The sequence below is a fragment of the Carlito syrichta genome, unplaced genomic scaffold (genome assembly GCF_000164805.1).
Source record: "Carlito syrichta isolate Samal-C Ts95f unplaced genomic scaffold, Tarsius_syrichta-2.0.1 Scaffold288754, whole genome shotgun sequence".
Classification (NCBI taxonomy): Eukaryota; Metazoa; Chordata; class Mammalia; order Primates; family Tarsiidae; genus Carlito; species Carlito syrichta.
In genome coordinates, this window is record NW_007232850.1 from 152903 (window position 1) to 178618 (window position 25716).

Genomic DNA, 25716 nt, shown 5'->3' on the forward strand with positions numbered 1-25716 from the left:
TCAATTATCAACAACTCAAAAAATAACAGCTGCTGGAGAGGGTGTGGTGAAAAGGGAACACTTCTACACTGTTGGTGGGAGTGTAAACTAGTGCAACCTCTGTGGAAAGCAGTGTGGCGATTCCTAAAAGCTCTAAAAATTGACCTTCCATATGACCCTGCAATCCCCCTACTGGGAATATACCCTGAAGAACACAAATCACTCTATAAAAAAGATACCTGCACACGTATGTTTATCGCAGCATTGTTCACAATAGCAAGAACCTGGAAACAACCATGCTGCCCATCAAAAGAGGACTGGATTTAAAAAATGTGGTACATATACACGATGGAATACTACGCAGCCATAAAAAAGAACAAAATCATGAATGTCGCTGCAACCTGGATGGAACTAGAGTCTATAATACTGAGTGACCTCTCACAAAAACAAAAATCCGAATATCACATGTTCTCACTCATATAATGGACCTTGAACATCCAATGCAATACTATGAGAAAATGACGGATGGTACTGGGAAACTAAGGGGGGGAGGGGGATGGGATTAACAGTAGCAAATATCTGTCGGGGGATGGGAAAACACTTCTTATCTACAGGGTGCCTGAATGAAACGTCATTGTACACCTAACCCTTAACTGTACCCCACAAAACCATAATAAAAAATACTGATTAAAGGAAAAAAAAAAAAAAAAAGAAAAGATGTAACTTGCCAACTTGCAAAATGAAGCATTAGAGTGACACTCCTACTCAAAAAAGAAAATAAAAGAAAAGAAAGAAATCTGCAAGGGCTTATGTTTTCTACATAGGCAAAGCCTAGGCAATGCCCTGAGAGCTTTTATAGATAACATTCTTCATTTGAAAACTACCAGTCATCAGATATCACCAATTAGTAACTAGGATAATCACAGGATGATACACTGGAATTAGAATGAAGTTTATTTGAATGAACTGGGTACTTGTAAATATTAATAATGCTCATTAATGTAAGCATTATATTTTTCCCAAAACTTCCATAGAAGGATAAAAGGTATATAACAAATTTAAAACTACTTACATTTAATAGCATATAATAATTAGTACCAAAATTAGCATTATGTTGTTTTTGGCTCTGATAACACTTTATCTCTGAAGGTTATCTTCTTGGGAAGCAAATTACCTCATGATAAAATTATCCTTTAATTATAATCTTCTAGCATGCAGTTTAGATCACATTAGCATTTGTATTATAAGCCCTTATTTAAAAGGTCTTCCATTTTGGTTTGAAAAAATTAAAGTTCATTCAGGGATAAAAATGACCTTAGCTACCTGGTTAAAAATTTGGTGGTGCTTACAAAAACTTGTAACATCAAAGTAAAAGTGACTTGATCATTTTAAAGCTATAAATGCAGATATTGAGCCATCTTGGGTTCTTATTAAACTAACAATGTTCAGCAAATGGTACGTGATAAAAAAAAATAATAGAATGAATGATGGATGAGAGGTATGACTTCCTACTGTTCTTTGGTGTCACTGACTGAATATGATTATCCAGGATCACCATAGACTCTGAAGATTAGACATAAAGAACTCTGGCAAAAAACTGCAGAAGTCTAGATCATGGTCATAGTCATACATAGCCTTGATGCTATGACTCATAATTATATTAAAGGCTCAATGAGGACATTTGCTACTTCAAGATCCTTGCCACTCATGGGAATGAAAGTTCCATCTGTGGTCTTAGAACAATGTTAAATTACCCATTTATTGATTCAATAGACAGATGTGCCAGCTCAACCTATTAAAAGTTTAGACTTGTACCTCAAAAAATATTTTCTGCTTTTTTCTTCCCGTCAAGGGCAGAGACGTGTATTGGTGTATGCATATGAATCTTTAGCTTAATGGAATAGTAGCTTACTTTTTGGCAGCTTTCATTAGCCTGTACTTCTACATAGCCCTGCCCAAAAGGGTTATTACAAACTTTTACCTTGATTTATTATACCCCTCAACAGATGTAATAGCTCTTGGGATACAGGTTCGTGTCAAAACAATAATGGAATCGTGTTAAATGTGAAAAACCATATTGCATATAGTTTTCCATGACAAAAAAATGCATTAAGACCACTGTAAAATTACATTTTTAATGCCTTACTAGTTATACACTTCTTGAAATGACTCAAGTTAACAAGGAAAAAACACTAAGTTTGTGCATTTCAAAATAATATAGTGACAGTCCAACTGTTTAAATTAGAAGCAATGTTTCTTTAGACTACTGGCATTATAAATTAAATTTTATGAATATGTGTTTCTTTTTTTTTTTTTGAGTTGGAGTCTCACTCTGTCACCCAGACTGGAGTTCAGTGGCCACTCCCGGCCACCGCAGCCTCGACCTGCTGGGCTCCAGTGATCCTTCCGCCTCAGCCTTCCAAGTAGCTGGAACTACAGGTGCGCGCTACCACGCCCAGCTAATTTATGATTTATTGTAGAGATGAGGTCTCGCCAAGTTGCCCAGGCGGGTCTCGAACCCGCGGGCTCAGGCAATCCACTAACTTCAGCTTCCCAAAGTGCAGGATTACAGGCTGAGCCACCAAGCCTGGCTTATATGTTTCTTTTTTTTTTTGAGTTGGAGTCTCACTGGAGTGCAGTGGCACACTCAAGGCCACCCCAGCGTCAACCTGCTGGGCTCCAGCAAACCTTCTGCTTCAGTCTTCCAAGTAGCTGTAACTACAGGCATACGCTATCACACCTGGCTAATTTTTTAATTTTATTGTAGAGATGAGGTCTCACCAAGTTGCCCGGGTTGGTCTCAAACTCGTGAGCTCAGGCGATCCAATCACTTCAGCCTCCCAAAGTGCTGGGATTATAGGCTGAGCCAAACCTAACTGAATATGTGTTTCTTCCATCCTTATTCCTACAGTGGAACTCATAATCTCTTTTTAATGCATCATTACATTCAAGAGAGTGAAAATATCTGATACTGTATTTAAAGTATATTAAAAGTAGCTTTGTAGTTCATAGAAAAGAAAGAACATTTTGAAGCAAATTGTGGAGATGATATTAAATGAGAGAGATGCTTTTCTAGTCTTCTTTTCCTCCTCCTTTTCTCTACTACACCAACTTAATACAGAACTTAGCAACACCAACAGCTTACCTGTTTGACTGCATTATCATTTCCTAAATCACAGTCTGGGCCAGAGCAGACATAAACGTTGGATGGTAAATCATTATAACAGCTCCTGCAGATGTCTGAAGAATCTCTCATACTGAAGTAAAGAGCCCACAGAATTCTTGGCTTTTCAACATCTTCATTTTCTAAATGTAGAAATAAATTATTTATATTCTAAAAACACTACACTACGTAGCCTATTATCAATTAAGTCATGACTAGACATTGTAAATAAGTAAATAAGAGCTTTGTATGTAAACAATTAGGAATCTGCATCCATACACACGTATGATGTATGATGTACATGTATGATATTTCAATCAATGATAGCTTTTTAACCTAAGATGAGTTAGATTTTAAAATTTATTTTGATTAGTAAGTTAACTAGATTTAACTCCAATCATGCTCCCTTGAATTTCTATTACCTTTCCTCACCAGTATCAAAGTGCTTATGATCACATTCATCCTTAAATTACTCCTATGACGTGACAAGATAACAAAAATTGATTTTTTTGTGTTTCAAATGGACAAACCAATTTGTTAAATTATATAGTAAGTCAATAGTATACACATATGAAATGTACAGAAAAACAGGAAGAACAGGAAGACTAGTGGTTACCTAGGGCTGAAGGGAAAGGGTGGTGACCATGAATAGGTATGGGGTTTCATTTGGGGGTGATGGAAATGTTCTAAAATTGACTGTGGTAGTGTTTAGGTAATTCTGTCATATACTAAAAGAAACACTGAATTTTGTACTTTAAATGGATGAATCACATGGTATGGGAATGGTATCTCAATAAAGTTATTAAAAATAGTATATATAGGACATAAATTTTGATATCCTAAGTCACATTCTAAAGTTAATAGCAGCCAACAAATAACAAAAATGAGGTCATGAGGCTGAATATCATTTACAGCACATGTTCATTCATTTAATAGTAAGCATCTTTATGTGTGACAGGCATTGAGCTAAGAGCAGGGGATAAATAGATGAAGTAGACTTAGTGCTAACTCTCCTCTCTTTTTTTTACTAATACTGGGTCTAGCATACAAAAGATGCTCAATAAATAACTTCTGGATTGATTTTAATCCTGTTTTCAGGTATAATCAAAGTATGATGTGCTTATAAAAAGTTCAACCTTATTAACCACAATGCCTAAAGCTTATTTCTTGCTGTCTTGATAATCATTTCTTTGCCTTTTTTCCTTAAAAATTTTATAACTAAATTTTCTTTGGTTGAAAACAGAACATTGCTGTAACTATATTTAATGATGATGATGATAGAGTTTTCTTTAGCCTAAATCTGAACACAAATTTAAATTCTGTTCAATAATAATAATGGATGTTTATGAAGATTACAAGACCATGAGGCACCTTGTGCATCATAAAGAAAAAGCTAAAGGTATAATTATCTAGTTAACTACTGTTATGAAATTGGTAATTGACATAGAAAAATTTTCATTTAGTTGCAGTATTCAATTAAGAAAGCCTTAATATTCAATTCAGGATAAAAGGATTTTATTATATTTAAAATATCTCTACAACAAAAATACCAAATGTCATTTTTCTAGTTCATCCTGAATAATCTATAATTATTTAGTGTGATAAGATGAAGAAACTTAGACTGGAAGAAGTGATTTCTTAACGTGCCCCTTTCTAATGCTAAGATCTATGAGTCAAAGACATCACCAACTTCATGTAGGCACACGTTAAGTGGCTAAACTTATTTACTGACAAAATAAAGAAACATAATATACTCATATTTCACAGTTAAAATCATACGGCTTTTAGTAACTAAACTTGTGAGTTTAGTGTCACTAAATCTTAAGGGAAGATACTTAAACATACCACCTATGATTTGTGACACCAGACTTGGGGAGCATTGTTGAGAAGTGGGCTACGGTTTGAAAGGCCTTTAATATTGCCCACTCCATTTCTAAGCAAATACTTTATAAGAATTTTTCTTGTATTTCATAAAAGAGCTGGCTCAGAGGAGTGCTTTCACTCAATATAAGTTGGAGAAAATGAATAATCCAATAGATTATAAAAAAAGAAACTTCACAGAGGTTGAGGCTTTGAAAAGAAACCACAAGGAAGGTGAAAAGTTAACAGGCTGAAGATAAATGCTCCAGATACAAGGGAGTCATCAGACTTTGACCTTAAAACCTTTAAGAGACATATAATTGCTTCATCTTTCTTTGAGGTCAGCTGGAAGGCAGTGAGATAGTTGGAAAAATAACATCCAGTTGTGAAGTGTGCAATTGTCAAAATATTAAAGTTGCTGAGCTCTGGCTACGAATACACCACAAGTTGCCAGGGGAGAGAAATGGTTTTCTGCAATAGCTCATTTCATTCAATTTGATAGTATAAAGGACTAAAGATGTAATAGGAAATTTAGAATAAGCTCCTGGGCAAATTAAACTGGGGTAAATAGAATCAAGTAAGAAGAAGAAAAGCAATTACAGCACACCAAATAAAAGCAAGAAATTGTGTACAGTTTTATGCCATGATTAGGGAGAGAGTAAACTATTTTAGTAATACTGGCAGAGTAGTAGAGACTATGATAGCCCTGACTGAATCTGGACACAACACACACAAAAATAATTAAAGTAAGACATTTGTTTTTAGTTTCCAACAATTATTTAACATTCTTACCATCTTCCAGCTTCAAACTATATATATAAGGGGAATTTTTGTTTTTAGGCAGTGCTGCTCTTTGAGATAGGAAGGGAGTGAGACAGGATGAGACAACACAGGCTGTACACAATGGAGGGAAAAATAAAAATAGATGGTACAGTGATGACACTACACTTTAGACGTTTCAAGATTTAGTGCTAATCAAGTTCTTACTTCCACTTGTACTGAAAACCTCAGCTTTATGGATAAAATAGGAAACCTCTTGTTCTACCAGTGAGACTGGAACATATTGCTCACTTTACAAATCTCTCTCAGTGCTCTAAAGAATATTCCTGGAATCTGGAAGAATTAATGTACATATGAATGGTACATTACCTCATTTTCTCACCTGTAGAACCAGGTGCACTAAACATAAGATACCTGCATTTCTTTGGGCTGGGAAATAGAGATGGGTTTAGAAATCTTTGCTACTCTTAATGAAACCTGACAAGTAGGGTTCTTGCTAAGTATTAATACAACTGCTTCTTGAGTCAGAGAATATCTCAAGAGCTCTGGTTCATACTTTAAAAGTGAAAAAGAGAGAGAGAGGATTCCTTCAGAATCCTAACCAGAATTTCTCAGATACATTGGCAAAGAAGTACTGTAGTTGAAAAGAGAATATAATCTTTTCCAAGAAATGAACTTCCTGCAAGGTGACTAGGCTGACTTTCACAAAGGTTTATGAAGCACAGTACCACATAGAATGTAGAGCTCAAAAAGAATAAAAAATAAGCCACAATAACATTATTCCTCTTGTACATGTTTTCAAGTAAAATACCAAGGGTGCCAAAAAAAAAAAATGTACACACATTTTAAGGGATGTTAACAGATGTTTACCATAATCAGAAGTATCTAGACACTGATCACTTTTGAGCACTTCTTGTAATTGGAGAAGTCAAGCATGGCTTGTATACCTCTTTTTGAGTATTACAATTTCCACACAGCTTTTTCTTTTCTTAAAATGTGTATTTTCTGGGGGGCATCCTCTATATTTAAAATGCCCTAAAGCATAAGGTTTCATATGATTGTCAAATAATCAAAACATAATATTAAAACCATCAATCTGTAAATATGGGCTTCTGCTACAGAGAAGAATGTATTAAAAGTTAATATTGCCCATAAAGTTCCTTCTTCATTTAGGCAGGAAAATGAATTGAGTTCTCTTCTCCAGGTGACTTTGCCTCTTTGACCTGCCATGGCCCAGTGCTCACTTTATCTGGTGATTCATTTTCAAGAACTCCAACAGTATTTGTTCTGACATTTTAATTAAAATATGACCACTACCTCATCCTGATGATAAAAAGGCCTATGTGTCAGTGAAAACTAGCTTTTCAGTGCCTCGGTGCACCCAAAGAACCCTCTGATCACATAGTTCTTACTAAAGAATTTCACTCAGGTTCTAAACAATACATCATTTCAAAATGGGATCACTTTACTCATTAAGATTAATGTTTAAAAATCTAAAATGGCTAGAAGATGCTAAGTAATAAGCATGTAATTTCCCCCAGCTTGACTTTTTAAATAAGAAAACTTAAATGCATTTAAAAAGCAAGGAGTTATGATACTGGATTTGAATTTAGTGTATTATTTGGGACCACCACAAGATGCTATCACAACAGAAAAATTATGAAAAACTTCAGAAATAAGAAAGAAATTCAGGGTGTTTATAAGCAAGGTATAGTTGGAATTAAAGCCAAAGGATATATTAGAGTTAGGAATATTGCATATATTATAACTTTGTGATGAAGTTTTTAACACTAATTGAATATTTATAAGACTTTCAAATGAAAAAACATAAATTGTAAGTAATTTATAAATTAATAAATTATAGCTAAATAATTTAACTTATAAATTAAATCCCAAACTAAAGTAAAGTACATTTTCCTTTTTTTTGAGTTGGAGTCTCACTCTGTCACCCAGACTGGAGTGCAGTGGCCGCTCCTGGCCACCGCAGCCTCGACCTGCTGGGCGCCGGTGATCCCTCCGCTTCAGCCTTCCAAGTAGCTGGAACTACAGGCGCGCTACCATGCCCAGCTAATTTTTGATTTATTGTAGAGATGAGGTCTCGCCAAGTTGCCCAGGTGGGTCTCGAACCCGCGGGCTCAGGCAATCCACTCACCTCAGCCTCCCAAAGTGCTGGGATTAGAGGCTGAGCCACCGAGCCCGGCTGTAAAGTACATTTTCAAACTGAAGGACTTTATTTGGGCAGCTCACAATGAAATTAAATATACCGAAATTAGTTCCTGAGAACAGAACAGTTTGTCTTAAGACTTATGTAAATAAGACCTTTCCTATGTACCATCTCTGCATTAAGAAAACAAACAACACACATAGAAGATGAGCTAAAACAAAAAGTCAAATAGGTAAGAGTAAATAAATGGTTGTCAGAACAAACATAATATACAAAGAAAATGAAGACATATGAATCAGATGAAGAGAGTGACCAAGTTTCAACTGAACATGCAAATCCTATAATGAAAATCACTTTCACTTCATAAAAATGAACATCCATCAGGCTATTTTTTGGTCACTTACACACAAAATACACCCTATTTGTTTTATTCACAGCTGCAAGATCTACCCTATTATATGAGAAAAAAAAGTTTAAAAATTCATGGTAAGCAAAGCACTTTCCCACTATGAATAAGCAGCATATGTACTGCAGAGATCACATCACTAGCACATTATATATTAAAATATGATTATTAGATAGGAAGGATTCCTACATTTGCCAATTAGTATTTCAATCTTCTGTTACTCAAATTACTTTTTTTTTCTTAGAGGAAGATAACTTTTTCTGATAAAAAAATATATGCTTTTTGTATACCACTCATACAATAAAGAATATTATTTTAAAAAAATTGCCCATAAATTCACTAAAAGTGAGAGATTTCCTGACAGTCTTTGTTTCTGTGCATGTATGTACACATATAAATGTAAACTTTTGTGCTTATTTATGGTTATTGTGTGTGTGTGATGTATATTTTTCCTTTAACATTTATTTTCCCCTATGTTTAAGCAGACACTGTGCTCAATCATCTTAGTAATACACGTGAGTTGTTGTTGAATACATCCCATTTCAGTTCCGATTACAGAAATCTTCATGAAATATTTAAGAACAGTATGATGGTTACATTACCTTTCCATCATCAATCACCAATTACTTTTCTTACCTATATCCATTTCAGTATATGGAATAAACAATTTCTTCACAATTGGCTCTAAATCTCCTCTTGCTGTTTTAGAAGATACACAAGTCAGATGAACCAAATCTGTTAAAAAATAATATTTTGAGTTCCTGCTTATCACAAATCTATTTTATTCATATTGAAGGCACTAAGCAAATATCATGGGTAATAGAGAGCTGAACAAGTCATGGCTCCTGCCTTCCAGGAGTTTATAATCTAGTGATAGAGGGACAAGGTAAAACCCTAACATTATGCTATATATGTTAATTAAATAGCTAAAATATGTGTTAACTAATAGCTAAAATAAATCACACTTCACCCAAGAAGAAGTAGCAGGTGATATCAATTTGGTAAAACAGACAGAGTAAAAAGTTTAAAAAAAACAACATTTGTTTGAAAATGAGAAAAGAGCTTAGGTTGTCCTTATGGTATTTCTAAAGAAGATGAATGAAGGATTGCTAAACAAATAATTATGTAAAAAAGATTGAAAATAGAGTATTTACCTAAGAGAACACACTTCATATACTACAGACAGATGGATTCATTTATACACGCTTAGTTGACAAGTTAACAACAAATCATCTATTCATTACAGGGTTCTCTAAATACCTTTTGGGGGAACATTGTTGGCTTAATTAAAATGATACAAATACTTGAAAGGCCATAAAATGGCATAGGCAAAAATAGTCTATAATCAGAAATTTCAAGTCACTTTACTTTTGTATTAACAGATTTATGGGGACTGAACCTTGGAGAATGTTTAGGTTAGTACAAAAAAAAAGGTTCTTTACAGAAGTGAAATATTGTAGCTTAACTCTTAGAACTCTTTTTTTCCCCTTTTTTTCATTCTGAAGGCAATTTCAGGGAAGACAATCCAGAGGCTAGAATGGATTTGAGAAACCTGACAGAGATTGAAGTGATGTTGGCTCAAATCTATCCAGGGTGGCTCACCCTCCTTTTATGCAGCTAGACTCATCTAGACATAGCCACTTAGGCTCACATCCCCTCCACCCTCATGGCCTTAGAATGATCCTTTGGGGGCTGGGCATGGTGGCTCATGCCTGTAATCCCAGCAATTTGGGAGGCAGAGGTGAGACGACTCCCTGAGCCCACAGGTTCGAGACCAGCCTGGGCAACATGGTGAGACCTCGTCTCTACAATCGATAAAAAATTTAGCTGGCAATGGTGGCACACACCTGTAGTTTCAGCTACTTGGAAGCTAAGATGGAAGGATCACCTGAGCTCAGCAGGTCGAGGCTGTGGTGGCCATGAGTGTGCCACTGCACTTCAGCCTGGGCAACAGAGTGAAATGCCAACTCAAAAACAAAAACAAAAACAAACCCAAAAGATCCTTTGGAGCCTCAGCTTGTGGCCTGTCGTGCTTCATCCAGTTTCCCCAAGGGCAGGTTTACTGTCTACTGGTAATCTTGACTAACAGTTATGTCCATGGAAGAAGACAGGATATCCATGGTGGTCCAGGGATCAAAATGAGCCATGGACAGTACATCAGTGTCACTACATTGTCATGCACTTAACACTGGAAGGAAGCATAGTGCAGCCTGTTTACCCAAATCGAGTTCCTGCTGGTTGACCAAGGCCGCGTGATCCAGAGAAAAATGTGTGCAGCATGACACCTTATTGCTGTGTAAAACCATTGCATCTTCAGGAACAGCAGCCTTTTGGAAACTTTGCAGCAGTGTTTCTCAATCTGGAGTGATTTTTACCTCCACCCGCATGGGGATATCTGGCAATATCTCGACACATTTTTGATTCTTGCAACCGGTGGAACACTACTGGCATCTAATGGATAGAGGCCAGGGACACTGCTAAACTTCCTACAATGTGTAGACAGCCACACATGCACAAAGAATGCTCCCATCCAGAATGTTGATAGTGCTGATGTTGAGAAACCTGCCTTTAAATCCTCAGATGGGATGCATGGGAGCTCCCCTCCGTGTGCACCTGCATCATCCACTCCTAGAACTCCCACATGACCAACCTCCTCCAGGACTCTTACCCCCAAGCAACTCCCCACCTCCCAATACTCCTACTCACATTAGTTGTTCCTAGTTTCTCACAACACCCCCAGGAGCTCATCCCTTCTTTTTGTGAGTATTGACATTCAGTTCCATGGGTTTTTTTTCCTCTGGATGGAGTTAAAGGGGCTTCAGATTCATGTGGGTGGTGGAGGAGGAAGATGAAAAAGTTAGGTTTTGCCAATTTGGCAGAGTGGGGGTGGGGGTGAAGGGCAGGCAAAAAGGTCAGTCCTTCCACAATGTCAGAGGGGTCAGCTCTGACCCTAATGCCTGCACTGTTACCCAAAAAGCACCTGATGTCTAGCCTTAAGCAGCATCAGGTACCAGATACTAAAGCCTGAAAAAGTGATGAATTTGTATCCCACCCTAAAAAAAAAGGTGAGAGGGGGCTCGGTGTGGTGGCTCACTCCTGTAATCTCAGTACTTTGGGAGGCTGAGGCAGGAGGATTGTTTGAACCTAGGTGTTTGAGACCAGCCTGGGCAATATATTAGTTAGACATGGTGGCACACACCTGTAGTCTCAGCTACTTGAGAGGCTGAGGTGGAAGGATCGCTTGAACGCAGGAGTTCAAAGCTGCAGTGAGCTATGATAGCACTACTGCACTACAGCCTGGGAAACAGAGAGAAATCCTTTCTGGAGGTGAGTGAGATGGGAGACCCTGTAGGAAATCTTTTTTTTTTTTGAGTAGGAGTTTCACTCTTTGTTGCCCAGGCTGAAATGCACTGGCACGCTCACAGCCACTGCAGCCTCGACCTGCTGGGATTAGGTGATCCTTCCACCTCAGCCTTCTAAGCAGCTGGAACTACAGACACACGACACTACGCCTGGCTAGTTTTTGTGATTTATTGTAGAGATGAGGTCTCACCAAGTTGCCCAGGCTGGTTTCGAACACCTGGGTTCAGGTAATTCTCTCGCCTTGGCTCCCAAAGTGCTGGGATTACAGACTGAGCCACCGCGCCCTGCTCTGTTAGAACTCTTAAAGGCCTATGCCACAAAGTTGAAAGAGAGATGAAAAGTTCTCCGTTTTGTGCAAAAAAGGACTAAGGGCATTCTTAAATGAGAAACGTTCTTATGGTCCTAGAAAGGGCTTGCTTGGAGAGAGACAGAATAATGAGAGAAAAGTAAATGCCGAGAAATTTCTCTCCTAGTACACCAGTAGAAAGACATAACCACTTCTTTTCCAAGAGTTTATTTCAGATTACTAGATTCTTTTTTAAACTCCAGGAAGAAAGTTCAAATTTTATCATGAAAGCCAACATCAGAATAAGATTCTCATTATCAAAATTTGTTCCATAGTCAAATATTAAAAATATATACCTAAGCATAAATTGAGGGACTCAATAACCATGGAACTAAAATAAAATTTTGTAATCTCCCCTCCCCCAGCCTAAATTCACCAGAGGAAGTAATATTCTAGGTTGGTTCTTGAATTATTTATGGTCTAATAAAAGATCTACTTTATTCAAGCATTGTTTTTACATGAATTTAACAATGATCCCCATTAGTTCTGGGATATTGTAGGACATATGGTACTATTTCAAAAGGTATAATAAATGTCACAACAAAATCATTCCTGATTAATTTATATTTGTCAAGTGTTGTAAACTATGAGGATGGGACGTAAACTACCTAGATAATTACTGAACTAAACAGGATATTCAATTACAAAGGTCAGAAATCCACAGAAGACAAATTGTCCTGTCTCTCATCCCACAGTCTCACAAAATACTAATGTTCATGCCAAAGTTCTCAATTTTCCATTTCCTTCCTATTCAGTTAATGATTATTAGGGAAAAAGCAGATGGACCTGGATATAAAAAGTATATTTTGGAAAATATCTCAATGACTAAACTATTGGTTCTGTTAAACAGGATATATATTTTAAAGAAATACACTTAAGTAAGTATATCCTTATGTCTTACAAATATAACAGAGTTCAACTCAAATAGTGTTAACAATAATTTCTAGTAGTGAAGTCAGATTATCATCTTGTGATTAGTGAGTTTTATAGCAATTCATAGAATGACAAATTAAAGACATTCATAACCTGAAATCTAATGTCTGTATGCTGCATTATTCATTGATCAACAAATCGAAAGTATGAACAACTATTTTTCCTCCTCCATTTTCTGCATTTCCTGTTACCTAAGTCACCTCCTTGTATAGGTGACTCTGAATTCATTTTGGTTCTCTTCAAATAAGAAATTGCTGATTGTTTTAAAATTTGGATTATTTTCAAAATTGAGTTATTGATATTGATACCTTTTGTAAGTTCTTTGCAGGGACAAGCTTTAAAGTAAATTTTTCTGATCTTTGTCAGATGCAACTTTTACTTAGAGTGAGTGTTCAATAAATGTTTGTTGCTAATAATAATTTGCCAATCTGTCATGTATGAACATTAAGTACTCACATGCTTGAATAGACATGCATGACCACACCAATATTTATACATACTTGTGGGGGATATTTGACTAGTTTCTGGTATGAAATTTTCTGATCTACCAGGAAAGAGCCAAGAGTAGTACCAACAGATAATCCTCAAATTATTTAAATCTGCCTGAGAAACGCTTACAGACACATTAACATATATCCATAAAATTCTCAAAAAGAATTTTAAAATAATATCTGGATTTGATTGTACAGCTTCAACATGCATGTGTCAGACACTAAGCATATTACAAATATTATTATTATTATTATTTTTTTGAGTTGGAGTCTCACTCTGTCGCCCAGACTGGAGTGCAGTGTGCAGTGGCCGCTCCCGGCCACCGCAGCCTCGACCTGCTGGGCTCCGGCGATCCTTCCACCTCAGCCTTCCGAGTAGCCGGAATTACAGGCGTGTGCTACCACGCCCGGCTGATTTTTTGATTTATTGTAGAGATGAGGTCTCACTGCCCAGGCGGGTCTCGAACCCACGGGCTCAGGCAATCCACTCACCTCAGTCTCCCAAAGGCGCGGGATTACAGGCTGAGCCACCAAGCCCGGCTCAAATATTATTTTATTTCACTTGTGCAATAGCCAACTGTTATCCTCATTGTACAGATGAAAAAAACAGAAGGACAATGGGTTAAGTAGATTTACTAAAGTCATGCAATTAGTAAAAGGAAGAGCTGAGACTCCGAAATGGAATTCAAACCCTCATGATTTGCATGCAGAGTACTTGACATTGTGTGCCTGTAATACTATCAAGTAGAGGGTGCAGCCAGTCACTTAAGTCAGTGGTCTTTAAACTAGGACATGTACAAGGATACATGAGGGCTTTTCATGAGGTACAATAACTATAAGGGAGTTATCATCCAGATGCTCAGTTCCTCCTATCTTCCACTTCATTAAATGATGTATTTCAATACATTTTACTTTCCATGTTTAATAATTAATTATTAAAACAGTAACGTATTTATGACAGTTGGAGTAATTTTGTGTAAATACTAATTGTATTGATTATCCAATCCAGATAAATTTTTTCATACTTAAAAACAGGCTGGGTTCGGTGGCTCAGCCTGTAATCCCAGTGCTTTTGGAGGCCAAGGTGAGTGGATTGCCTGAGCCTGCTGGTTCGATACCTGCCCGGGCAACTTGGTGAGACCTCATCTTTACAATAAATCAAAAATTAGCCAGGCGTGGTAGCACGTGCCTGTAGTTCCAGCTACTTGGAAGGCTGAGGTGGAAGGATCGCTGGAGTCCAGCAGGTTGAGGCTGCCGTGGCTGGGAGTGTGTCACTGCACTCCAGTCGGGTCGACAGTGTGAGACTCCAATTCAAAAAACAAAACAAACAAAAAAAATATATAACCCTAGGTAAATTTTTAAAAATTCTATTTCAATTTATTTTCTAAATGGATGATGAATATAAAATATTCCACATAGATTACATTGGATACATTTAAATATTCCACATACTTAGATTCTATTGAATACATTATAGTTTTATTACTACAAATCAATATTTAGAATGTTAGAAATTATATTCTTCGCAATTATTTTAAATTTCTGATGAAAAACTGTATGTCAATTAACAAGTGTTCAAGGGATACAAAAGCAAAAAGTTTTAAAAACCTCAAGGCTATAAGGTAAACTCAAAATCAAACATGCAGAACGTGTCACATCTCTACTAAAATTTAACTGTGTAAAATAAACCCTAATTTTACTGTCTATAAACTATGCTCCTTTTACTTCATTTAGCCACTGCTTAAAGGCATAATGGGGCCTTGTCTGTTCCAAGGTCGAACAAAGTTAGAAGCTCTGCTGGTGACAGGGGTGAGTGATTCTAAGATTTTTTGAGTCAGTTCACCAACTCCCAGCTGTGTGGGAGCTGTCAGTCTCACATGGGAAGAAACCTGGTCAGGGTACAGTCGGGGAAAACCAAAGGCCAAGTGAAGTGGAAAAAAACACCCCTGCCCACCGGCTGCTGGTGTGGCAGCCAGCTCCCAGGCAGGAAAACAAACAAACAAAAAAACACCTGTAGAGTGAATCTGATCGGCACACCCGCCACCCCCAGCTAGTGGAAAAAAAGACCAGCACCTCTCTTGCTGAGCAAGGCAAAGAGGAGGGACCCAGCCATAGAGACACCCTGCACCCAGCAAAGGTCTTTTTGTACACACAGAGACCAGAAAGCCATGGCACATGCAGGAAACTGGGCACCCAAACCCTTGTCATGTTCCAGGCTGGTACAGGAACTGAAGTCTCACCTGGTGAAGACGTGAGGAAGTGTAAGATGAGTCAATTCACCCCCTTTCAGCCATGGTCACAGGCAGCTGGGGCTGAAAACTGGTTCAAACTGTTTTACTAGTTTAACAGTGGGAAAGAGAACATGCGATAATGGAAACCTGGAGCAAGGAGCAGAAGTGAATGCATCTCCCTCTCTCACTGACTGTCAGAATTATAGAAGGAAAAGAGGCCTGTCACAAATGAGGAAAAAACAACAGAAAAACACAGGGAACCCTCAGAATCCTAAGGAGACAGTGTGATAAAACAGTCATCAGAACACAAACAATGGAAACACCAAGAACAACCTGCCCCAGATGACAGCCACAGAAATCAGATATTGGATAGAAAAAATTAAGAGGAACTAAGAGAAAAAAAGAAGTGAAACACAATGAAGTTGTACAGGAAGTAAAAGCAGAGTTGGTCAATTTTTTTAAAGCCTATTCTAAAATAATGGAGATGAAAAACTCCATCCTTGAAATAAGTAACAAAGTAGCAAGCACAGGAAGTAGAATCAATCAAGCAGAGTAAAGAATCTCATAGCTTGAAGACTAAAACATGGACTTAAACCAATCTGTTAAAAACAGGAAAAAACCCAAAAGGAAGAAGCAAAACCTTCAAGAGATGTAGGTATGTCAAGAAGCCAAATCTATGCTTGAATAGTATCCCTGAAACTTAAAGGGAAATGGAGAACACCATGGAACAAGTATTCTATGAGGTCACCCAAGAAAACTTTCCTCATCTTGCCAAGGACAATACCATTCAAGCACAAAAGATTCAGAGAACCCATGCAAGGGATCACATGAGAAGACAAACAGTAATCCACCTCCCAAAAGTAAGCATGAATGAAAAAATCCTAAAGGCAGTGAGAGAGAATGGTCAGACAACCTACCAGGGAAGACTCATCAGAACCACTTCAGACTTATCTGCAGAAACACTACAAGTCAGAATAGACTAGAGTCCACTTTTTATGTTCTAAAAGGGAAGCAATTCCAAACAAGAATCTCATAACCCATCAAGCTAAGCTTCATCAGTGATACCAAATTAAAATCCTTCAAAGACATCCAGTCCCTGAGAGGATATGTTGCCTCCAGACCAGTCCCTCAGGAGATGCTTAAGGAGGTCTTGATCACAGAATAAAAAGAACAGTCATGCCCATCACAAACATACAGGCAAACACAGAATTAACAAAGCATACAGCGTACCCACAAAAATGAAAACACACATACATACATAAATACAAAGGTTAAAAGAAAACAAAGCAACCCCCTAAGAGTCCCATGGCAGGGATCAGTTCTCACATTTCAATAATCAAACTGAATATGAATGGACTAAATATACCACTGAAAAGACAAAGTGGCAAACTGGATAAAAACCATGATCAAAAAATCAGCTGCCTCCAGGAAACTCACCTCACTGCAAAGGACACCCACAGACTCAAAGTTGTAGGCTGAAAAGTGATCTTGCAGGTAAACACAAAACAGAAGAAGGCAGGGGTAGCTATGCTGATATTAGACAAAGCAGCCTTTAAGCCAACAAAAGTTAAAAAGGACACAGGACACTACATAAGAATAAAAGACTCAATTCACCAGTAAGAAATATCTAACTTAAACATATATGCACCCACCATAGAAGCACCAGGTTTTATGAAACAATTACTAAGGAAACGAAGAGAGAAAATTGACTCTGACATAATCATACTTGAAGATGTAAATACTGCACTAACAGCTTTAGATAGATCACCGAGGCAAAAACCTAAAAAGGAGATCGAGAAATTCAACTGGATGCTTCATCAAATGGACTTAATAGACATCTACAGAACACTCCACCCAACATTTACAGAGTATACATTCTACTCATCAGCACATGAAACATACTCCAAGATCAATCACATTCTCAGACATAAATCAGGCATAAACAAATTTCAGAGAACCAAAATAATACCATGCATCTTCACAGATCACAGTGCAATAAAAATGGATATTGCCACCAACAAGATACCCCCAGAACACACAAAGACCAAGCAACATGCTTTTGAATGACTTCTGGGTAGACACAGAAATAAAGAAATAAAAAGATTCCTAGAAATAAAGACATATTTTATCAGAATCTCTAGGATGCCATGAAATCAGTGTTAAGAGGGTAATTCATAGCATTGTACACACACATCAAGAAAACAGAAAGATCATATCTTAATGCCAGCGTAATGTAAACATCTTAATGTCACGCCTAAAGAAGCTGGAAAGACAAGACCACCAAAATACTAACTTCAGCAAAAGAACCCAGATCACCAAGATAGAATCACAATTGCAGGACAGAAAAAACAAAAATATCATAGAAAGAACAAGAAAAAAAGCTGGTTTTTTGAAAGGATAAGTAAGATTGGCAGACCCCTGGCCAGATTGACTACAAATAAAAGAAAAAGAGAAAGACCAAATAAACACTATTAGAAAGGCAAAAGGTGAAGTCACAATTGACCATGAAGAAATTAAAAACATTATTCAGAGATTACTATGTACACCCGCATGCAAATAAACTTGATAACTTAAAGGAAATGAAGGACTTTCTGACATCACAAAGCTTCCTAAGGTTGAAACAAGAAGAAACTGCAATTCTAACAGACCAAGAAGAATCAAAGAAATTGAATCAGTCATAAGAAATCTCCCCACCAAAAAAGCCCTGGACAAGATGGCTTCCCAGCTGAACTCTACAAGACATAAAAGGAGAAGCTGATACCAATCATATTGAAAGTATTCTAGGCAATCAATAATGATGCAATTCTCCAACTCATTTTATGAAACTAACATCATACTGACACCCAAACCTGGCAGAGACCTTACAAGAAAACTGAATTACAGGCCAATCTCCTTGGTGAACATAGACCTAAAAATTCTCAATAAGATTCTAGCAAATTGGATCCAACAACACATCTTAAGGAACATCCACCATCACAAGGTGGGCTTCATTCCTGTAATCTAGGAGTAGTTCAACGTTCGCAAGGCCATAAATGTAATTGAATACATTAATAGATGTAAAACCAAGAACCACATGATTACATAATTAGATGTAGAAAAAGGATTCAACAAAATCCAGCATACCTTCTTGATAAAAATCCTTGAAAACCTAGGCACAGAAGGAACATTCCTCAAAGCAGTAAGAACTATCTATGATAAACCCACAGCTAACACTTTGTTCAATGGGCAGAAATCTGAAGCATTCTCCCTGAGAATGGGAATAAGACAAGGATGCCCAATCTCACCCTTCCTGTTGAACACAGTGCTGAAAGTTCTAGCCAGAATAATCAGGCAAGAGAAGAAAATCGGGATATTTAAATAGGAAAAGAGGAAGTTAAGTTATCCCTCTGCAGACAACATGACTCTATACCTTGAAAACCCAAGGGATTCTGTCAAAAGTCTTCTAGCATTGATAAATGACTTTGGTAAAGTTTTGGAGTACAAAATCAGTGTGCAAAATACAGCTGCATTTCTATACACCAGCAACAGGCAGGCAGAGAACCAAATAAAAAACACAATCCCATTCATAAGAGTCATTAAAAAAAGGAACATTATGGCAATCACCTAACTAGGGAAGTGAAAGACCTTTACAGTGAGAACTACAAAACACTGCTTAAAGAAATCAGAGAGGACACAAACAAATGAAAAAACATTCCTTGCTTATGGATTGGAAGAATCAATATTGTCACGACATCCATCCTACCTAAGGTAATCTACAGATTCAATGCAATACCCATAAAATTATCAACATCATTTTTCTCAGACCTGAAAACAATACAGAAATTCATATGGAACAGAAAAGAGCATGAATAGCCAAAACAATCCTCAGCCAAAGGAACAATGTGGGAGGTATCACACTTCTAGACTTTAAACTTTATTACAAGGTTACAGTAACTAAAACAGCTTGGTATTGGTATGAGCATAGACACATTGACCAATGGAACAGAACAGAGATTTTAGAAACAAAAACACAGTCCCTCAACCAACTCATCTTCAAGAAAGCCACCGATAACAACCACTGAGAAAAGAGACCATATTTAGCAAATGGTGCTGGGAAAACTGGCTGACCACATGCAGAAGAATGAAACTGGACCCTACCTATCACCATATACAAAAATCAACTCAAAATGGGTTAAAGACCTAAACGTAAAACCTCAAACTATAAGAATTCTAGAAGAAAACATAGGAAAAACCCTTATGCACATCCGAGTGGGCAATGAATTCTTGACCATGTCCTCAAAAGCGAATGCCATAAAAGTTAAGATAGACAACTGGGACCTCATCAAACTGAAAAGCTTTTGCACAGCAAAAGAAACCATCAAGAGATTAAAGAGACACCCCTAGGGTGGGAAAAAATATTTGCAAGCCATGCATCTGATAAAGGCCTAACATCCAAGATCTATAAGGAACTCAAATTAATTGAAAGGAAAAAAAACACATTAAAAAGTAGTCAAAGGACATGAACAAACATTTCTCAAAACAAGACATACAAGCAGCCAACAGACACATGAAAAAATGTTCAACCTCACCAATCATCAGAGAAATACAAATTAAAACTACAATGAGATACCACCTAACTCCAGTGAGTTTGGCTTTCATTAATAAGTCAACAAACAACAGATGGTGGTGTGGGTGCATTGAAAAAAGAACACTTCTACATTGTTGGTGGGAGAGCAAACTTGTTCAACTTCTATGGAAAGCAGTGTGGTAATTTCTAAAATAACTAAAAATTGATCTTTCATATGATCCAGCAATCCCCCCTCCTGGGACTATAGCCAGAGGAACACAAATAATTCTACAAAAATGTCACCTGCACACACGTTTATTGCCATACTATTCACACCAGCAAAACCAGGGAGCCAAGTCTACTGCTCTTTGAAAATGGACTGGATAAAAAAAAAAGTAATACATACACATGATGGAGTACTATGTGGCTATAAAAAAGAATGAAATCATGGACTTTGAGCAAATTGGATGGTGTTGGAGACCATCATACTAAATGAACTATCACAGAAACAAAGAACTGAATACTGCATGTTCTCACTCATAAGTGGGCCCTGAACAATAATCATATAAACACAATGGGGATATCAGCAGTCACTGAGCACTACTGAGGGAGACAGGGAAGGAGGGAGTAGTTTGGGAGGCACTTGACAACACAAAGGGTACCCGGTCCACTTCCAGGTAGGGCCAATTCGAAGCTCAAACTTCACCTGCACGCAGCCTACCTATGTAGTTAATCCTCACTAGTACCCCACATCTCTATAATAAGAAAAAAATTAAAAGTTGTAACAGGCTAAACAGATGACAAAATATATTCTCTATCACAATTGCATTGTTGGCAATATACTTAGATTTGTATTGGCATTAAATATAACTTAGTGCAAAATAAACTTTATTTCCCAGAACAAAAGGGTTATACTTGAAAAACTTTGATGAACAGAGTGCCAGTTACAATCAGTATCACTGAAAAAAAGAGCATCTGAAATTCAGAAGACAGAAATAACTCAAAACACAAGTAGAAATAACAATACCTTTTTAGTTCTCCAAACCTGGACTTGGAACACTGATATCTCTTATAAGTTGTTGTTTTGAAACACATGCAAAATGGAATTTCTACTCAGACTTTTCACAATGAGTTCATTATAAAGTGACAAGTGTAATGTACAATAGCTGAGTGACACACTATAGGATGGTTATGTGGCTCTGGTATTACTTCTGCTCTATCTACTTGCCCAAATCAGTTTATCTTTCTGGTTTCATGATTAACTAGAAGGGGGAAAATTAGTTCATTTACAGGAACTCTTCCAGAATCAAGTTTTATGAATCTAATTCCGTACTCATCAGCCATGATTCTTTCAATGATGACATATTAGAAAAACAATTGATGGCATTACAAATGTGAATGTAAAACCAAAGTAAATGCTTGCTGAAAAAGATTGGAAGTCTATTCCTCAAGCTTCTGAGTTTACCACACATAGCAGTCCTTCACTCTATACAGGTAGGAAAAATTGCCCCAAATGCATTTAAATAATCTTTATGTACAGGCTGGTCAACCTGTCCTGTTGGGCACCCTAACTAGAAATTCATTATTTATTTATTTAGGGATCAATATAGCACATAACATATCTTTCTTATAGGCACAAAGGCCAAATGTAACAGAAATAGCACAAGTAGGAATATATGACTGTATTAAAAAGACAAAAGCTCAGAAACATTTTTTTGAAATGCTTTTTTTGGTAATGATACTGAGTGAGGAACTGAGTTTGATGACATTTGGCACACGATTTAATTTTTGAATCCAACCATAAAAAACTCCAGGATTAGCTTATATTTCTCAGTAAATTTTAAGGAAAAAAACAAAACAGAAACAGAACAAGTTAAGATCAGGAGGAAAAATCAGTATACTTGTAAAATCAACTCTGTTTTGTGACAATGCTAATAAAAATAATTTAAAATGTCACTTTTTCAAAAAGCAAATGAAAAAGAAAAAAGGCACCCATAATTGTTTTATGTAAACTCATTTTTTGAGAGTTATATAACATACTCAAAGTAGGTCATAAAAGTAGAAAAGAGTATATAAACCAGTATCTGCATACAATTCTGGATTATTCATTATTATATATTATATTCTCATTGTATATTCACAAACATATAATCATATCACAGATAAATAACATGTGACATCACGTAACATTAAATCCTAGAATAAAACAGCTGTTACTGCCTATTATGCATATAAAAAACTTAAAATACCTAGAATATGATTAAGTACTATAAAGAGTGTGAACTTGAATGTCAAATGGAAGGGCTACAGAGATAGTTTTGTTCATTTATGAATGACCCTAAAAGAAAATAAATCTCATTATTAAATTCATTAGGATGTAAGAAAAGATGAGTAGGAATATATATATGGTTATGTCCTGAAAGATGTTGTATGTTTGTGAAAAACTATGGCTTTTTTTTAACTTTGAAAAGCATAATAAATAAATACATTTCAAATATTTATTGATCTCAATAACAAACCAAATTAGCTAAGGGGATGGGAATTTAATGTGATTTATAGATTTTATAAAATGTAACTTTACTACTTTAAAAAGGATACCATAACTAGGCTAACCTAAGGTTGCTCTTAGAAAGACTGCACATTACTGGATGACAATGATTTTCTATCAGTGGATCAAAATACCAACTTATGCAACATTGGCCTCTGTTCATATTGCAATTACAGTAATACCTTAATTATTCAGCGATCTTTTATACATATAAGGCTTAACACCCAAGGCAGATGTTACAATGCCCACAGACTAACACAACCATTCTCTCAGAACTTGAGTTTTATGTTAATACTACATGCAACTTTAATAAGCACTTATCTCACTCTCTGCAAATTATGAGAAGCAAGTAAGGGGTAAGGGAGGTCAATAGAAAGTGCTGCCAGAGACAGCATCCTGCCAGCTGCATGAAAACAGCCTGACAGAGGGAAAAGTGGAAGCCACATAAAATGTAGACACAATAAAATGACAAAACCACAACAATATGGGGTCACTTAGCATAGGAGCAAATAGACCTACACACCTTAATAGGCCTCAAGGGCACTGTTGGATTATAAGAACTATAATCAATTATGTTCACAATAACCCTAAGTTATAAAGAAAAAAGGTTAAAATATGTTTAGTATATATTCGGTATAATATGGCAAAGAAATATGATACATGCTAGAAGGGTAATTAAGAAAAAAGTGTTAAAATAACATTTCAGTTCTGAAAGGATAAATTGCAGCTATCTGAAGAATGGATTTGGAGAGACTATAACACTCTATGGGGGTGCTAAATAAGTGATGTATTATTGAATAGTGTTTATAGCAAACAGGTATTTCTAAATAACTTTCTCATCTAACTCCATTTCCACATAATGAAAACTCATTCAACAAATTACATGTTTATTTTGAAGAAAAGGTTATCTCTGGTTTCCTTAGGAGGCATCTCTGCTAGAGGCTTCTGTTGCACAGGTCAGAAGTCTACTTTTAGAGCAGAAAATTATTCTGAAATAAATGAAGAACAATCACTGACCAGCTCAGCTCACCAAGACATGCCTCGAAGGTATCCACTCATGTTCTAGAACACACCCTTATGGCTCGTAGAGTTCTCTCTAACTCTGGTGATTAATTTTAAAGTAAAAACTCACACTTATTGAGTACTTGTAAGTGCCATACATTGTCCCAATTAATTTGATCCTGATATCAATCCTGAGATAGATACTATCATTATTCCTATTTTACAGACAGAAAAGCTAAGGCATAGAGAAAAGAAGTAACTTGTCTAAGGTCAGGAAAATAGTAAGTAAAAGCTAGGATCTGAACCCAGACTATGTTCTCCACCACTATATGATAACATGTGAATGGAATGTATCTCCCTTGTTAACTCAACAATTTATTTGCCTTGAAAGAGACTTTCATATATACCGTTCCCATATGCTATGAAGGTAAACTTCAGTTGCATACTTACAGTTTTATAAATTCTAAATCAAGCCAAATTTAAGGAAGTATGACATCTCTGAAAAGTCATTAGCGAGACTAAATAGTAAAAGTGAACTATAAGGTATTTTTTTTTTGTTTTACGCACATTCCTGAACACACACTTAAGACTACATTACAGCAATTTCATAGCACAGAATGCAGAATAAAGAGGGCAAAAATATGATTTGTAAAAAGCTTTAAATTGTACAGTTGAAAATACTGAGAATTATACATTATATCTTATTACATATGCCTAAAACATTAATATAAGATCTTCTTTTAAAAAAACTACAAAATGAATTTCACGTATTATACGCCACAGAAAGTTACACAGTAATTGAATGATATTTAATAAAAAGTACCATAGCATTGGTCAATTCTAAAGTCCACAGTAAAAGATGACAAATTTTTACCCTGTTCTCAATGGAAAGAAAGTAAAAGCTTGTGCTGAACAAGAATGGATGAAATTGAGCAATAAATACTGAACAGAAGTGAAGATAAACTGAGTATCAGAATTAACTAACAAGTGAATACTTAATATATGATTAGAGAGAATAACATAAAACTTTCATTAGCTAAGAGCAGAGGACCAATGACAAATATAAATTTTCTCATCTTCTTGTATTAATTTAAGTGGGGAAAAATACCTTTAAAATCAATAACATTTTTAAAAGGAAAATATATCTTCACATACAGATTGCTATGGCTAATGAAAATGAACTAGATTTAGAAATAAATAAAACCGAATATTTAAAAGTACAAAAAGAGGGAACTTCTGGCAAGATGATGATGGAGCAGCCTGGTCTATGAGACCCTCTGCAAAGGAGAACGCAGAGAGTTTCTGGCTCTCTCCCCAAGGGCTGCAGATCCCAACGTTGGCAGCCTGATCTTCACACGGAACTAGGCTGTCGCCACCGCTGGGGCATCGCAGTGGTCTGGACAGCCACTGCAGCTGCAGACACAGAGGCGCTGGTGTCGCCGTGGCCTCCGTGGCGGCCGTAGTGCATTGTGCTACCCATGCCTGAGGCGATCCACGACTTCAGTCCTTGAAGCCCTTGCAGCAAGATCTGCTGGGATCGCTGCCTCCTCTGTTGCCACCGTGACATCCTGCTGGCTATGGGTCACCTCTCGTGTGCCCTGAGGCAGGCTCCCATCTCCAGCCTCTGCAGGGCTCCTGTCCAGTTCTACCCCCTCTGGGGCTGCGAGATAGCACCACCTGCAGGCAATTCAAGGTAACAACACCGAAACGGGACAAACAAGCTTGAAAAACAGACACAGGCCAGATTTGAGTGGTGATCTGAACTGTCCTTCACAGCAGGCCAGGGGCAACTGACCCTAACTGTGAACAAATTTACCAGCTTGAGAAGACAGCTAGAAATCAGAGCTGAAAGGACAATGGACTCAAACAAAAAGTCTCAGAGTATGCTTGATTGGTTCTGTTAG

At 36.8% G+C, this 25716-nt stretch overlaps 1 protein-coding gene across 1 annotated transcript in view; it reads right to left on the reverse strand.

Moving 5' to 3' along the window:
• LOC103255949 (rab proteins geranylgeranyltransferase component A 1-like) overlaps window positions 1-25379 on the reverse strand; it is a 33243-nt gene extending 7864 nt beyond the window's left edge. The window contains exons 1-3 of the mRNA XM_008053855.2: window positions 25168-25379; window positions 8989-9128; window positions 3125-3285 (exon numbers count right to left, since the gene is read on the reverse strand). Of these exons, the coding sequence (XP_008052046.2) occupies window positions 3125-3285; window positions 8989-9128; window positions 25168-25379 (513 nt within the window). The remainder of the gene's footprint in view (window positions 1-3124; window positions 3286-8988; window positions 9129-25167) is intronic.
• Between the last annotated feature and the right edge of the window lie 337 nt (window positions 25380-25716).